Source organism: Eumetopias jubatus, unplaced genomic scaffold (assembly GCF_037043125.1).
Source record: "Eumetopias jubatus isolate StellerSeaLion01/CBP00866 unplaced genomic scaffold, mEumJub1_p1.0 scaffold_3, whole genome shotgun sequence".
In the NCBI taxonomy this organism is placed as follows: Eukaryota; Metazoa; Chordata; class Mammalia; order Carnivora; family Otariidae; genus Eumetopias; species Eumetopias jubatus.
The window spans coordinates 135,610,878-135,628,911 of record NW_028274809.1 but is presented as its reverse complement, the minus strand read 5'-3'; the positions used below and the strand labels follow the sequence as shown (position 1 = coordinate 135,628,911).

Genomic DNA, 18,034 nt, shown 5'->3' with positions numbered 1-18,034 from the left:
TGACTCCCCAGGACGCCAGTTTCACATGCTCCCATTTCATAGTTTACTGCTAAGGAAATATGAAACTCAGAAAGTATGAAATGTCTGAGGGAGCATGAGGTCTCAGAGGTGGTGTTCAGGTCAGTGCAGGAGGCTCTGTGTCTGTGAAGCGACCAAATTACACAAGACGTGACTATAGGTACAAAGACAAAATCGGGTAAATAAGGGATCAAAGAGAATGAGTTTACAGTCTTCCAAATTATTGTGTACTATTTCCTGAATGCAAAGCATTCCTGCACAACACATTTACATCACTCATTCCACAGAAAAAATTAGTAGCTGATGTCCCGGGTTTTGTCATAAACTATCTCAGCTCTCTTATTTTCACTTATTATAAATGGACATCTAATGGGTCTTTAACATTCCATCTAGCATCTACAGTCTCTGATCAGGTTCCTGCCTCTCAGGGAGCTCAAGAACCAGCCAGGAAGGTACAGACACACCGTAATACAATGTGGAAAATGGCGGCAGCCGGGGTGGGGAGGGAACACGCGTGCATGCATGTGGATGGGTGGGATTAGGGAAAGCTTCCTAGAAGAGTCACGTTTCAATGGAATCTCAAAAGGATGGGTTGGATTCACCATTTGAGAAGGGACTTGGAAGACAAATATTTTGGCATTTCTACAAGTAAAACTAATCAAGCAAGTAAAATGATTTCTTTTAGTGAGGGTGGAGTGCTCTTCTATGGTTACCTACTGCCTCTTAAGGGCAATATGGATGCTCTTAAATCAGGATCAAAGTAAGCAGGTGCCAGTCATTTTCTGGAACTCCGGATACAACAGAAACAGGTGTGAAAAATGAGAAAGCCCTGATCTCCTGCCATCCTCAATTTTCCACAAAGTTTCCTGATGACCTGGCTTCCAGGTAAATGGACAAATTGGGTGCATGGTAAACTATGGTTGGTGCCTGTTGTGAATCATATATAGGAGCGAGTGTCCACAGATCTAAGCGGGGGGGGAAGAGAAAATGAGGTAAAATCTTAAAAAGGACTTCTACTTACAGTGTCATAATTTTGTTCTAAGAAGTCTGCGACCAACACTTTATGTCTGGTTAGTAAGTCCTAGAAAAAGAACAGTTAAGTGAAATAAAATTATTACAGCTAATAAATTTTATAAATCTGGTTTTTCTAAGAATTTTATAAATCCATTCATTTGAAACATACAAAAGTTTCTGAAGAATATTTTCTTTACATCAACAAAATTATTTCCATTCTTAGTTTAAGATGTGAAATACACGTTTGTTTCATGTCAACAACAAAAAGTTTTAATTCATATCATTGTTAAATTTATGACAGGAATAATTTAACTAGTGAAACAAATAGCACCTAAGAGATGGGGTTTACAGTATATTTCTTCAAGCCATGACTACACTGTGATTATGATCTAATAAATATCCAAATAAAGTTTATGATCTATTTGAAATGTCGTTAATAGCTATTTTTCTTTTTTTTTCTTTTTAAGATTTTATTTATTTATTTGACAGAGAGAAACACAGCGAGAGAGGGAACACAAGCAGGGGGTGTAAGAGAGGGAGAAGCAGGCTTCCCATGGTACAGGGAGCCCAACTTGGGGCTTGATTCCAGGACCCTGGGATCATGACCTGAGCCGAAGGCAGACGCTTAATGACTAAGCCACCCGGGTGCCCCCCCTATTTTTCTTTTCTTTTTTTTAAAGAATGCCTAATGGCTTAAAACCGTATCTCATAAGTTAACTTAAAAGATTTTTAGGGATTTCAACCTTTAGTTTTTTTACTTAACCACGTTTAAAACAGAGGTGCCAGTATAAAACAGAGGTGCCTAAGGACGCTGGGAAGCTCAAAAATGACACTTAATTGAGCCATCGCAGGCTCATCCTGCTCTCGGGTTAATGGACTGTGTGGTGGTGTGCAGTGACTGAGTCATACAGTGCACCCTTTCAGAGCTAAAGACAAGTAGACCAATCTTATTACAGGCATAACTCTCAGAAAACTGAACAAAAGCATAAAGGAACATTTGACTGTCTTCAGCTCACACCTAAATTATATCCTTAATTCACCTTAATGTTGAAAGAAAACAAGCCTCACCTAATCCCTTTTATATGCTTAGAGGCTAAATACTCTGGGTAGAATGTAGAATTTAATTAAAAACATAACAAAAATTTTAAAGTTTTCCAAAATAAGTTCTTATACTTTAATACACATTTAATTAAAACTTCCTAAAAGCATACAGAAGATCCACAACATAAATTCACAGAGAACAAGAAGGCAGCAGCAATGGCAAAACTCACCTATTTCTATCTTATTAAGTAAAATATTTAATGCATTCTTGCGCTATTAATTTTCAAGTTCAAGAACAATGATATCATTTCATTACTTATCATCGCATCTTGATTGACCACTGTGCCTATTGGTGGAAACCGGTACTTTATTTCCCAGTAGAACATTCAGTATTCTGGAACTGGAATTTTAAAATGGGAAAACCCTCTATAGGAATTCATTCCTGATCTGTCTGAGGTCAAAATTCAAACTAGTTCCTCTCTCAGGGGACCCCCCCCCCCACAAAAGAATAAGGTAGTTCCACGGTATTCTTTGTGGTGTCTAGTTTTCAGACACCCCCTTCCTTAATGTCTTGAGCAGGATCAGTGATTTTTCTGACCTGACCCTGGTTAGAAAGGGTTTCTTTCTGAAGGCTGCAGCAGACCCTGGCTCCACCTGTTGCAACAGTCGGCAGGCTTGAGTATGGGGACTGTGCCCTCTCATGGCCCCAGGCCTGCGGACACAATGATCGAGGCAGCCGATGGAGCACCGTGCAGATGAGTGCTGCCTGGAAAGGTTTCCATTCATTATACATTAGTGCTACTCCAAAGAAAGAGGAATCAGGAGGGAGTCCTGTTAGTAGCACCTCCGCCAAATTCCAAGGGAAAAAACTTGAAATAACTTACATATCCAATAATAGAAAAATAAAATATGATGGGGTAGAATTCCTCCAGCAAGTGTAGATGGTGGGTGCAGCCAATAAATGATTCTCTCTCTCTCTCTCTCTCTCTCTCTCTCTCACACACACACACACACACACACTCACGCTCATGTGTATATATTCACAGTTATACCCTCAAATTTCTGTACGTAGTAGATGCATGTACAAAGCTGGAGGAATTGACCATATATATACACATACACCCAGGCGTATATATACACATAGTACAAAGACAAATATAATTGCTGCATCATTATAGATCATATGAGTGGAAAAAATTAGCTAAAATCCGGGCGCCTGGGTGGCTCAGTCGTTAAGCGGCTGCCTTCGGCTCAGGTCATGATCCCAGGGTCCTGGGATCGAGTCCCGCATCGGGCTCCCTGCTCTGCGGGAAACCTGCTTCTCCCTCTCCCACTCCCCTTGCTTGTGTTCCTGCTCTCGCTATCTCTCTCTCTGTCAAATAAATAAAATCTTTAAAAAAAAAATTAGCTAAAATCCTACCCAAAAAGGAAAAAGCAGAAAGTTGCAAAGAAAAATAAAGTTCAAATTTTAAATAATTTAAAATTTTAAAAATTATTTGAAAGTGTACTCTTTCATTGCACCTCCTCACAATTCTGTTTTGACAAGACAAAGTTTTGCATAGTGTATGTATCATGCTAAAAAAATGTGATATTGCTAAGTGAGTGACTTCTTCACACCTTGGGAGACCCAGGGCGGAGTGACAGAGACACATGTGACAGTAGATGGGCCAAACAGCAGCTACCATTCATGGAGGATTTACTCCGTGTCGCAGAGCATGCAGAGCGCTTTACACATGCTATTTCTAATCTTCACAATTCTGCAAAGCAGGAATTATGTTCCTTCATCTTCATAGATGAGGAAAACGAAACTCCAAGGTTAACTACTTGCTCAAGGACACAGAGCCAGTCAGGTGACAGAGGGAGGTGAAACTCAAACCCCTCCTATCGTGTCAATTCTTGGAAGGAGGGATGAAAAAAAAATTCTGATCGTCAGGAATGCTTTTTGGGAAAGGACAATTTGTAGACAAAAAATATAAACCATGTTAAAACATTAATGAATAAACTGGGCAACAGCCATTTTGGAACTCAAAACAAAAAAGGCTAGTCTAAGAGGTTAAAAACAAAAGACAAAACCAAACGAAAATCAAACTAAAACCAAGCCAATCAAACAACCAAAACCCCCCGAAGCCATCTACTTAAAAAGAAACAGTGACTTATGGTCACTGTTCTATTATATTAACCACCGCATTTTGGAAAAATATAGGAATTGGCATTTCCAATATTGTTGGCATACTGGAAAGCTTTTTTTTTTTTTCAAAGATTTATTTGTGGGGGAGAGAGAGAGAAAGTGAGCATGGGGGAAGGGCAGAGGGAGAGAGAATAATAAGTAGACTCTGAGCGCAGAGCCTCATGCGGAGCTTGAGATCTCAGGATCTGGAGATCATGGCCTGAGCTGAAATCAAGAGTTGGATGCTTTTTTTATTTTTTAAAGATTTTATTTATTTATTTGGCAGAGAGAGAGAGAGGGAGATAGCAAAAACAGGAACATAAGTAGGGGGAGTGGGAGAGGGAGAAGCAGGCTCCCCACTGAGCAGGGAGCCCAGTTCGGGCCTCGATCCCAGGACCTTGGGATCATGAGCTGAGCCAAAGCTGACACCTAACGACTGAGCCACCCAGGCAACCCCCCACTTTTTTTTTTTTAGCATACTAGAAAACTTTTTATGGTTATTTAGATTTTCAGAGACTTAAGTTTGATGGAAAATATGCTGAGGTATAAATTAACATCAATTTATTTTTGGTATTTAATATTGTGCTGCAAATTAAATTGGGTTGAACATATGATAGCAAGACATTATTATCAAGTATAGTTTATTTTATTAAATGTTGAAAAATCTTTGAGGAAATTTTGAAAAATACATATTCGTTTCTATTTGCTTTTGGCCTCCATTAGAGTTTGTTCTTTGTTTATAATTATTTGTGAAGCTTTACTTACAGTCTTTAAAAAACAGAACCAACTTTGTTTCCATGACAGCAGAGTCATCAGATAGAAAAGGGAAAAAAAATGGGACTATGCTATCTATTAATAGAAAACATCTCCTTAGCTGGGGCGCCTGGGTGGCTCAGTCGTTAAGCGTCTGCCTTCCGCTCAGGTCATGATCCCAGGGTCCTGGGATCGAGCCCCACATCGGGCTCCCTGCTCAGCCGGGAAGCCTGCCTCTCCCTCTCCCACTCCCCCTGCTTGTGTTCCCTCTCTCGCTGTCTCTCTCTCTCTCTCTGTCAAATAAATAAAATCTTAAAAAAAAAAAAAAAAGAAAAAAGAAAACATCTCCTTAGCTGTTTAAGCCCAGACAGTTCGCTAGAAAGAAATGGAATCCTCTTTTGTGTTAAATGTCATTCTTCAGATTTGATGCATCAAGGCCTCTCTCACTGTGTGCTCTAGATGGACTTTGGGGGGGTTCATCTGCAGCCACTGTACAACCTCTGCTTTGCCGGGTGAGGCCGAGTGGCCCGGGGAACGGAGCGGGCTCGCGAGTTACACAGCACTCCGAGCACACACCCGGGCCTGTCGCCCTTGCTCCCCCTCCCTCCGCCCACCGGGCGACTCTCCTTACTGCTGTTCCCAGACTTTTCCTCCCTCTCTTTTCTTCTTTCCCCTCACTCTTTGCTGTTCTCTTCTTCTCTTCTTCTCTTTGTCTTCTTCATCCCCCACTAAGGTCCCTGTTCTTCCTTCTCCTTCTTTCCCTTGCCCTTTGCCTTCTATCCCAGACTTAACAGGCTCTGCTCTTCCTCCGCCCGCCCGTCTCGTCAGGAGACTCTACGGGGCTAGCAGGACCAGAGGGAGACATGTGGAAAACCCCAGCAGCCTGGTGCCCGCTCTCCCTTCAAACCCAGATTCTAGATTGGTTCCGTACTTACTTTGGGCTTGGCTGAGGCTTTTAGGGAACAATGGCACTATGGCTCCTTTCCTCTCCTGTCTCAGGCAATTCAGCCCTGGTCCCAAACCTGCACCTCCCACCCCCCATTTGTTAAAACAAAAGTGCCACAGTAAACTGTCCTCCTCAAACACGATTGTGACAGGAGTTCTTATCAATTCAATTTTCCTCATTTCGTGACGTTTCCAGAGATACCGTGGAAATGTCAGGATAGACTATGTCACAAGGCGGGAGCAGCCATGCCTTGCATACCCCTTCAGGGTATCTTTAGGGCGGGGTCCGCTCACCAATGCTCCCTCTTCTTGGTCACAGCAAGCCCCTCGGACTGCGCTGCCGCAGGCCCCATCCCTCCCCTTCGCTAGGTCTTCCTCCCCCCAAGGTCCCCCTTCGTCCTGCTCCCCCCCAAGTCCCTGCTGTTTCTTGTCTGCTCCCTGATGCTCTCTCACACTTCCTGCCACCATGTGAGCCTATGTATCTCTTAATGGATTCAGGGCACCTTCTTAGAACAGCTGAGTAAATCCCTAGGCTATAAATAATACACGGTTTTCGGTGTAACAAACTACCACTTTCACCTTTCTTGACCCCTGGAGAGTTGTTAAAAGGAACTACTTATCATTCGGGGAATAGGCAACTTTGAAGTCATTTACATAAAGTAATAAGATTCAAGTATTTATTAATACTGGTAATATGGACTATGTCAATATTATTAAAGTATGTATTTAAGATAATATATAAAAAATAAAAAGTCATACATGGGTTACAATTAGGTAACAATATATATTTCTATCCTAAAAAAAGTAGAAGTAAATTTGGAATGACGTAAATGGAGCAAGTAAATTGCTGAAATGCTGTTAAAGAAATGAATCTGAATATATACATTTAAACGAGCCGTCTATTTTGTAAAATTGACTTGTTTGTCAATGATGCCATTACATCATCAGCTTAAAATATTTTCAGAATTCCTCTTCCAAAATTGTCTTCGGAGCCATGTGATATACACTGAAGAAAATCAGACTCTATTTTAGTCATTTTAAAACTTATTTTTATTATCATTACCATTATTATTACCAAAACCAAAAATAGTTCTAGCTACCACGATCACCCACTTTACCCACTAACCTGAATGTCAAAAGTTTTGCACTGTTTCCAAAACTTTTATCTGCCCTCAAAGGATAAAGCTTGGCCATTACTGAAAAATAACATGTCACAGACAATGATACCAGTTTCAAAATATATTAAATAACGGCACGAACATAAGAATAAGTAAATGATTTTCTAAGACAGAAACCTTTAAGGTAACATCATTCATTGGATGTAGAAGTCCTAGTGTTTTAGTTTGCAAATTAGCTACATTATTTTCTAATATGCTTCCTGAACATCTTTTTGATGGTCCAACTCAGAAACAGAGTGCAGAATGGTGGTTGCCAGGGGCTGAGGGGAAGGGAGAAATGGAGCATTGTTGTTTAACAGGTATTAGTTGCATAACAGTGTGAATATATTTAACACTATTGAACTGTACAGTAAAAAATGGTTAAGATGGTAATTTTATGCTATGTTATTTTCAACAATTAAAAAATTTTTAATATAAAACTAAGATTAAATTCATTTCCTATTTAGTAACAGTAGATAATAAGTTTATAAGACTATAGATGATTATGAAAAAACTACAATTCATTTATTAGTAATTTGTTTCACTGGGTGGGACTTTACAATTACACTGATTAAGTACTGTGATGTCCTTCATATGCAAAGATGTCATTGTCCAGCTCCCTTCACTACCCAGTTCCTTTCCCTGCAGGTAAACTCTGTTGCTCCTTCCCTGATAACCTTCCAGAGGTATTCAGTGCATATGCACCTTATACCCTTTGTTTTTTAACATAAATGAAAGCATGCTTTGCAGAGAATACTACATGTTCTTTTTTTCACTTATATACTTGCAATTCATTCTGTATGAGTTTGTGACAAGTATTTTGAGTTGTTTTTTCCAACTAATAGGCCTGATATAATGCATTACTGATGCTCTTATGATTTGCATCACAGTTGGTTATAAGCTCAGGCCTAAGGAATAGCCTTTTCTGCTTTTTTAAAATTAAACTGCCTCCTCAGAGGCCAACTGACTTTAACTATATGCTAAAACTAAATGACCTAGCTGATTCAGGAAAAAAAAAAATTACCTTAAAAGTAGCAAAGGCATCTGAAGCAATATCAAATGTTGACAACTCCACATACTTAAAAAAGTCTCGGAACTGATTAGAAAAGAGGATGATTTTGGCCAGTGGTTCGTGTCGAATACATTCTCTCAGCATAATCCCACAACGTAAGGCGATCTGTGGGGCTTCATATCTAAAGCATAAACAAGAGAGAAATAGAGAACACCGTTACCTATTAACAAAATAATATTAATGGTATCAAAAGAACCATTTCAATACTGCTATTAAAGGAAGCATAGATACCATTTGTCACAGTTCATTCAAACACCATTCATTCAACACCCACTGAATAGCTAAGATGTGCCTGGCACTATTCCAGACCCTGGGGCCATAACAGTAAGCACAACAGGTCACTGCCTTCCCGGAGTTCATATTTTTTAGTGGGAATACTATTTAGTGGGGTAAGAGACAAATTATAAACAATGAAAAGAAATTTCATATTCTGAGAAGTGCTATGAAACTGAAGACATTAAAATATTTATACTACAGAGTGTGACTACTTAATTTCCTTTCATTTAGACCGAAGGGTCAGGGAAGGAGCAAAGCATTCCAGGCAAAGGGAACTAACTGCAAAGGCTCCAAGGCAAGAACCAGCTTGGTGAGTGAGAGAGAAGTAAAGCCAGCACGGCTAGAATGCAGGGGAAGAGTAGTGAACGGTGTGAAATGAGGCAACAGTGGAGACGGCAGGGGCCAGATCACATACAGCTCCGTAAGCCAAGCTAAGGAATGTGGTTTTAAAGTGTGGTAGGAAGCCTTTGGAGAGCTTAAAGCAAAAAATTAACATGGCCTAACATATGCTTTAAAAAGATCACTCTGAATAAGTCAATCAGAGAAAGACATGTATCATATGACCTCACTGATATGAGGAATTCTTAATCTCAGGAAACAAACTGAGGGTTGCTGGAGTGGTGGGGGGTGGGAGGGATGGGGTGGCTGGGTGATGGACACTGGGTAGGGTATGTGCTATGGTGAGCGCTGTGAATTGTACAAGACTGATGAATCACGGATCTGTACTTCTGAAATAATGCAATATATGTTAAGAAAAAAAAAAGAAGAAGATAGCAGGAGGGGAAGAATGAAGGGGAGTAAGTCGGAGGGGGAGACGAACCATGAGAGACGATGGACTCTGAAGAACAAACTGAGGGTTCTAGAGGGGAGGGGGGTGGGGGGATGGGTTAGCCTGGTGATGGGTATTAAAGAGGGCACATTCTGCGTGGAGCACTGGGTGTTATGCACAAACAATGAATCATGGAACACTGCATCAAAAACTAATGATGTGGAGCGCCTGGGTGGCTCAGTTGGTTAAGCGACTGCCTTCAGCTCAGGTCATGATCTCAGGGTCCTGGGATCGAGCCCCGCATCAGGCTCCCTGCTCCGCGGGAAGCCTGCTTCTCCCTCTGACCCTCCCCCTGCTTGTGTTCCCTCTCTCGCTGTCTCTCTCTCTCTGTCAATTAAATAAATAAATAAAATCTTAAAAAAAAAAAAACTAATGATGTAATGTATGGTGATTAACATAACAATAAAAATTATTAAAACAATAAAAAAATAAAAAGATCACTCTGGGCATCTGTGGAGAATCTATTATAAAACAAGGAAAAAAATGGGGACACCTGGGTGGCTCTGTTGGTTAAGGATCTGACTTCTGACTCTTGATTTTGGCTCAGATCTCAGGGTTGTGAGATGGAGCCCCTCATGGGCCTCCATGCTGGGCGTGGAGCCTGCTTAAGATTCTCTCTCTCTCTCCCTCTCTCTCTGCCCCTCCCCCTGTCTCCTGTGCACTCTCTCTCTCTCTCTCTTAAAAAAAACAAAAACAAAAACCAGAAAAATGAGCTGGAGAGTTAGAGTGAGAGCAGGCAGACTGGGTAGGAGGAGTAGAAGCCCAGCTAGAGATGATGGTGGCGGGGACTGAGGTGGTAGTAGTACATTAGCGGACTGTGGGCAGATAGTGCATATTGTCTGCAGGAAGAGTCAATAGGCCTTGGTACCGACATAGCTGGGGTAGGGTGGGGAACAAATCTGGGGTGAGGGAAATTGAGAACTCAAGGATTCCCATATTTTTGGCCTGAATAATTGGCTAGATGGCGGTGCCAATTTTTAAGATGAGTAAAACTAGCAGATGAACAGATCAGTGAAGAATTTAAGTTTGTTTCTGACCATGTTAACTTTGAGATGCCTGATATCTAAGTAGAGATGTCTCCTTGGAAGTAGAATATATCTATCTGGGGTTCAGGAAAAAGATAAAGATAAGGATAGCTATGACATGCACGTATATACAATTTGTATATAATAGATGACCAATAATAAATAGCTGCATATTGAACGACTCACTGAAATCATGAATTCTAGCTCGAGGCAAAAACTTTGCTAGAAAAATACAATATTTACTGTAGGAAACAATTCAGGACTGGCACATTACATGTGTTCCATTCCTAATTTAATAGCAAGGCCTCAAGTGTCATGAAATAAATCTAGTTTGCATTACATGCCAGTGTATGATAAGGTTTCGAGAAAGAGAACAAAACTTAGCTCAAGTAAAACAAGCTCAGTATTAAAATGATACAGTTGGCAACCGTGTAGTAAACAGAATAGAAACAAAGGAAGATATAGTGGTAAAAGACTGGGAAGTGCATATAGGATAAAAAAATCTTATTTCATTTCATTTCAGTTAAATACAATATTAATTTTTATGGTTCTAATACAAAGCCCACTGGGGAAAAACTCAATTATTTCAATTCTTGAAAAAGCGCTTTCCTATAATGTTGAGGACAGAAGAAAAATGATATCCATAAAGGACCTACATAATCTTTCAAATTTACCATGAATTTTGCAGATTAGAAAAATTCCAGCAAAAAATATTTTTAAAAGCAAAAAAAGACCACTGAACAGATGAGAACTAAAATGAACAGATAAGAAAACTGAATAGATGAAAATCAAAACAAAACCACTTTTGCACAAAACTTCCTGATATAACTCACCAAATATACGTGATAACATTTTGTTGAGCAATAAAAAATAATGCATTATTCTTTAAAAGACAAGATCTACATGACATTTGATTCAAGGATAGAATCGCTCTCCTACAACTTAGGAAACTGGCTACTTTGCAAAATCAAATCTACACATACAGTAGGGGAAATGGTAAACAAGGATATTTGAGAGGATTCACTAAACTAGGGTAGTATTTATCATTTTTGTCCTGTTTTATGCTGAATACTCTCTATAGTTCTCCTTTGAGTATTCCCTGAATAACTCATATTAACATTAAATGCTAATATATTCAGATAGGCATGATTACTTGCAGAATATTAAAAAATGCCTATTTATAGTGTTAATAATTTCTCTTACCAGAAGAACTTGAAAATCAGCCTGCTGGTACACATGGAAGAGTTATAGATGGAAAATATTAAGATGTTATAAAAAGGGGTGTATTTTCTAAAGTGTGAAGGAGAAAAACATTGCTGTTTACTGGTAGAGTACTTTAGAAATACGAAATAAAGACTGCTGGCCTAGACAAAGAACCCATGACCATTAAAATCTAGACTTTATAGTGAAATATTTATGGATTTTTGTAACTTGGCCCTAAACTTAACATTTCAATTTCATTTCTCATCCCATTCCCTACAATTTTGGGGTATGCCGTTCTCTCAACCTAGAAGGTCCTTCTCCTTACATCTCTACCTCTAAGATTCTCTCTCATGTTTTAAGGCTTAGTTTAAATACCACCTCCTCCTTGAAGTCTTTCCCAATAAACCACCACTCAGGATTATTCTCTCTCTCCTTCACATTCTTACAACAGTTTGTAATTCCAGTTTAGCACGTTTTTCAATCTATACTATGCTATATCGCCAATAAGTAGTTATAAATCTGTTTTCTTCACCTCATTTCAAACAACTTCATTGACGGGGATAGGTTTTACTTGTTACCGTCTTGCTCTCTCGTTACCTTCCCCTTGCCTCCTCTGCTCCCAGCCCCATGTGCTGTCTGCATCTTATCTGTTACTCTCCCCTATCCCCACCTCAATCTCCAGAGTGCTTAGCATAATGTTTTGCACAAAGTAGGCATACGATGAAATTAATGAATTATTTCTTCTTTCTTCTCCTCCCCCTCCCCCCTTCTCCTTTTAGAGAGAGAGAGAGAGAGTGTGTGTGTGTGCACGAGAGGGTGGCGGGGGGAGGAAAGGGAGAGGAAGAGAGAGAATCTTAAACAGGCTCCACGCCAAGTGTGGAGCCCTACGCAGGGCTCAGTCTCACAACCCTGAGATCATGACCTGAGCCAAAATCAAGAGCCAGACGCTTAACCGACTGAACAGGCGCCCCTGAAGTTAATGAATTTCAAATGCTGACTGAAATTCTTAATACTAGAACTTTAATGAAACTCAAACTCTGGCTTAAACAAAAAGCTGTATGATCTCTAGCCAACATTTTTCTCATTTCTTGATTTAATTTCCAAACTGAGATCTATAAAAAGTTTATATTCCAAACTCTTGGGTATAATTAGTTCACTTTTTCCTTTCATTTGGTCAAGTTTATTGGAACCATCTGTGATATACTATTTATTCTTGAGAACTAAAAAAATATTTTAAAAAGTATTCCTCTGGGTCAGAACACTTGTTGCATCCCATTAGTTTGTGCCTAAGAGTGGAAATGTCATTCTCTGAGATGAAAGCTTCTTAAAGTTAGGAATACATTGGGATATATAGAGAAATTCTTGATTTTTTGTCAGTAGCCTTTAAGGGATCTATAATTCACATATATCATTTCAACCTTACTACCCTCTAGGATATTGGCTTCTGATAGTTTATTGCTCCACAAATTAAGCCTATCTTAAGTTTCAAATCCCAATAACATTAATTTCCTTATTCTTGATACAGAATAAATATCTATTCTCTTCCACTTATGAAAAAGGTTCCCAAGGGCAGGGACCAAGATGAATCACTGTGCCTCTACGATGACTAATTTATGTCAGGTTGCTAATAAAGATTAATCCAATACATGTTGAATCATTATTTTATAGAACTGAATTATATCTTCCTTTTTGATTTGTATTTTGGATCATATAGTCTGGCCTCTAACTATGTTAGTATAAAGAAGGCACACTACTATATATGCATGTTTATTCAAATAATCACAGCACAAAAGATCCCTTTCAAGTTTAAGAAAAGCTAAAATGTAAGAGCAATTGTCTCCTCTAGTAGTGAGCTACAGTAAACATTATATAAAAAATCGTCAGAAGATCTCATGAAAGAATATCTCAAGTTAAGAACACATATAAGAGGGGAAAATGACTTGCGTTGTTGCCGGAAGCAAACAATGTCAGGCAGTAGTTGGAAAAGTTCTGTAAAATGTCACTTAACAAACACTAGGCCTCCTCAATATAGGCAAGAAGTTTTGCTTTTAATCTAGATATATTTGCTTACTTTAAAAATAGGGAGAAAACTCTGTCCACTAAAAAGGCTTAGAAGCAATAACAATCCAATGAGAAGCCCAAGCATCCAGATTATAGTCTCTAAGAACCATTCCTCACTAAAAAGAACATGAGTCCTTGGTAGAAATGGCTGATTCCAAGTCTGTGTTAGGAAATATACAAGATGGGCCTGGTATATCTTGTGCCAGAAAGCAAGGAATCTCACTTGCTAATGTGAGTAATATCAAAAGGACATGAAGTAACTTGAAGGATAGACAACTGAGCACCAGCAAGAAAAATAAAACATATGGGAAAAAAATTAAACCCACAAGTTTATAATGATAATAAAGGGATGAGGGAAGGGGAGGGGAGAGAGAGAGAGAGAGAGAGAGAGAGATAAAAGAAACTCATTAGATGCCAATGGAAGTTCCTGGGGTAACAACTTATTTCTCTCTAAATTGATGATGGAAAGAAAAGAATTGAGCATTCATTCTACCTCTCTGGTATGAATTATATTTTAAAGTAGTTAAGTTATTGTGGTAAATGATAGAAAGTTATTCTCTATAAAACTACTCTAGTCAATAAATGCATGATGAGAGGGGTGCCTGGGTGGCTCAGTTGGTTAAGCATCTGCCTTTGGCTCGGGTCATGATCTCAGGGTCCTGGGATCGAGCCCCGCATCGGGCTCCCTGCTCAGCGGGAGGCGTGCTTCTCCCTCTTCCACTCCCCCTGCTTGTGTTCCCTCTCCTGCTGTCTCTCTCTGTCAAATAAATAAATAAAACCTTAAAAAAAATGCATGAGAAATGACAAGATTAGGAAATCATCTTTTTATAACTGCTAATGAAATGACTGAATCATACAGCGTTAATCAATGATCGGTAAAACAGTCGAGTGTAAGACTGATGAAGAACTTTACAGTGGATTAAGCTGTCTCCACCTGAACCCACTGCTCAATCTTAGCATTACAAAATGTATGTCTCCTGATGAGATGAAATATGAACTACACAGCACCACCTACAAAATATGATTGCCAAAATAAAACTGAATCTGAATCTAATCGAGTCTTTAAGTATAACCTCCAGGACAGAAATACAGGGGACAGTGGAACAAGTGACACCATTAGGAAGCAACATGACAAATCCAGAATGGAGGAAACTCTGTAGCATAATGAACTCAGTTTTTCATAAAAAGGGGAGCAGGCGCTGTTCTCAATGAAAAGAGACTTTAAAAAGACTTATGTGGCATTACAACCATTACAGTAAGTGGAACTTGTTAGGATCCTTAACTGAACAAACCAACTATGGAAATTTGGGGGAGGGAAAATCAAGGAAATTTGAGTATGGTGTAGGTATTAGTTACTAAAGAATTACTGTTACTTTTTAAGTATAATGATTACATTGTGGTTATGTAAAATTTATCTTTTTTATTTTTGCAATGCATATCAAAGTAAATTATTTAGGGTTGATAAAGCAAGATTACATGAGGTTTGGGATTTGCTTTTAAAATACTCCAGCCAAAAAAGTAGGGGGAGGTGTTGGGGAGATAGATGAAACAAACACAGCAGAATACTGATGGTTGTTAAGATTGGGTGATGGGTACATAGGATTTCTTCATACTTTCTACTTTTGTATATGGTTGAAATTTTTGGATTAAAAAATTTTTAAGTACTATTAGGAGAAATTTATGATCTCAGTATTAGACTTCTGGAACATCTTCCATTGGCTATGATTTTTTATGCATCACTGAGAGGGGTTTAAATGACTTCATCCTCAAGTTCTCTCAGTAACTTGGAATGTCACTTGCCTGGTCCAAGAGAAAAGTTCATTTAGAGAAAGTCTTTATTTATAATCTTTTCATAAAGTTTGGGTTCCAAATCCTTCATATCATGTTTCATATCCTATATCCAGATGATTACCTTTGATGGGCAAATATAAATTTTTTCTTTCTCTCTTCCTTCCTTCCTTCCTTGTTAGAATTAGGTTCAACATAGAATGATACTATCATTTTCCTAAATAACATCAGTTTGATTTGTAAATGCACCAATCAAGTTTTGTCTTCAGTTTTTAAGCAATTTACAAGAGATAATTCAGTCAAAATGCTGACTTTTAACAAAGGATTTAGCATTTCACACTAAACTAAACAATGGTGATGGGTAAAGCTGATTCTGGCGAAACTATTCTACTTAGGACTTCTTGTCTACCCTGTACTCAGGATCTTCTATAATCTTATTTTCCTTCACACCTGAATGGTCCACAAGTCTTATTAAAGATACAGTAAGGTAAAGAACATGGAATTTAGAAACAGATCTGGATTGAAAACTTGGCTCTGTCATTTATTAGCTGTATAACCTTGAGCAGTAGCCTTACTCTAAGTTTCAATGTCCTCATCTATAAAATGGTAAGAGTAATACCCAGTCCTCACAGTATTATTAAAAGAATTAGATGAAATAACATAAGTAAAGATACTGAATGCAACACTTGGCACATAGCATGTGCTCAATAAATGGTATCTACAACAGGATGTGAAGGAATGGATTTAAAGTCTGGATTGAAAAATAAAAGAATCATTATAACAGCGAATAAAGCCCAGAGGTATCATCACCAAATTGTTGATAATGGTTTTCTTTGGGAGAATTTTGGTTTGTACTCCCTCTATATTATACATTTCTTCTTCTTTTTTTTTTTTTTAAAGATTTTATTTATTTGTTTGCCAGAGAGAGAGAGAGCACAAGCAGGGGGAGCAGCAGAGGGAGAAGCAAGCTCCCCACTGAGCAAGGAGCCCAATGCAGGGCTCAATCCCAGGACCCTGGGATCACGACCTGACCTGAAGGCAGACGCTTAATCGACTGAGCCACCCAGGCGTCCCTATAGTTTAAAATAATAAGTATGTGCTGCTATGAATCAGAAAAAAATTAAAAATATTTTAAAAATATCTGCTTTCTTCATTCCCAATATCACCAGTAAAGTTTTGGCCCTAATTATCTCTTGCTTGGACTCTTCCAAGCTGCAGTCTCAGCACCTCCACACTCCAAGCCATTTTCCACACTGCAACCAGAACTCATCACATCTAGTCCCTGGGGAGTTCCATGTTACCTACAGAATGACATTCAGATTCCTTAGTGGGACACAGAAGGCTCTTCATAATCTGTTCTCAGCCTTTCCAGCTTTATCCCCCAACCTTTCCTCCCATTCACACTGGACTCCAGCTACACCAGAAGTCCTGTCAACTTCCAAATACATTATGCATTTTGATGCCTCCATGCCTTTGCACAGGAGGCACTCAATCCTTCTACTCTTTGTGCCTATTTGGCAATTTTCTACTTTAAGACCTGCTCCATTTTTGATGTCCCATAAAGTAACAACAATGAGTTGTAGTGAGTTGTCTCTTCTCAGTGTAGACTATGACTGCTTGAGGAATGGAAAGCTGGGTGGTGTTCTGAGAGCACAGACTCTGGAGCCAAACTATTTGGGTTTAAATCATACTAGCTACGTGACTTTGGATAAGTTAGTTAACCTCTCTGGCTGCAGTGTCCTCATGTATAAAATAGGTTATAACAATAACAATAACAATAGCAATAATAACTACCTACAAGACTATTATAGAAATACAAAGCAAGTCCTGGCGTTTAGTAAATATGATCTAAACTTCTACCATGACTATTACTATCATTAGTGTTATTACTACTAGTACTGTTACTACTGTAGGCCCTTCATAAATGAACTAACAAGCAATTTTAGCCTTAGGAACTGAACTAAATATTAACTTTTCAGAAGAAATGGAAAGATATTTTATAAAAGTTTCCTAATGAATCAAAATTGAGGAAGTTATTCTTAAAGTAAATAATTCTTATTTTGGGGGGCACCTGGGTGGCTCAGTCGTTAGGTGTCTGCCTTTGGCTCGGGTCATGATCCCAGGGTCCTGGGATGGAGCCCCGCATCGGGCTCCCTGCTCTGTGGGAAGCCTGCTTCTCCCTCTCCCACTCCCCCTGCTTGTGTTCCCTCTCTTACTGTGTCTCTCTCTGTCAAATAAATAAATAAAATCTTTAAAAAATAATAATAATTCTTATTTTCCTGTTGTGTGCTATAAATACAAGAAAATGGAGTCTTAGAATAAAAATCTGTATATTAACAAAGTGGCCTTTTATTAATTAAAAGCAGGGGAGAGGGGCAGAGGGAGAAGCAGGCTCCCTGATGAGCTGGAAGCCCGAGGCAGGACTTGATACCAGGACCCTGGGATCACGACCTGAGCCTAAGGCAGACACTTAACCGACTGAGCCACACAGGAGTCCTACCAACTTAATTTTCTAAATAAATATCTAATTATGGTAAATTTTTTTATATCTTCCATAAAGCATCTATAATATGTAAATGTATCAAATGTATATACATTTTACCATATCAAAAAGGAATGAAGTTAATTTTATTTAATTAATCAATTAATTATTTTTAGAGAGAGCAACAGAGAGCCTGAGTGAGA

The 18,034-nt window shown here is 38.8% G+C and overlaps 1 protein-coding gene across 6 annotated transcripts in view; it reads right to left on the bottom strand.

The window, feature by feature from the left end:
• The window catches only part of CAB39L (calcium binding protein 39 like), a 120,466-nt gene that overhangs the window by 25,290 nt on the left and 77,142 nt on the right, over positions 1-18,034 (bottom strand). For all 6 annotated transcript variants that reach the window (XR_015767897.1, XM_028107373.1, XM_028107389.1 and 3 more), the window contains 2 exons: positions 8,120-8,288; positions 1,040-1,099 (listed from right to left, as the gene is read on the bottom strand). Coding sequence is in view for 5 of the 6 variants with exons in the window: in XM_028107373.1 (XP_027963174.1) it covers positions 1,040-1,099; positions 8,120-8,288 (229 nt within the window). In the remaining variant the exon portion in view is untranslated. The remainder of the gene's footprint in view (positions 1-1,039; positions 1,100-8,119; positions 8,289-18,034) is intronic.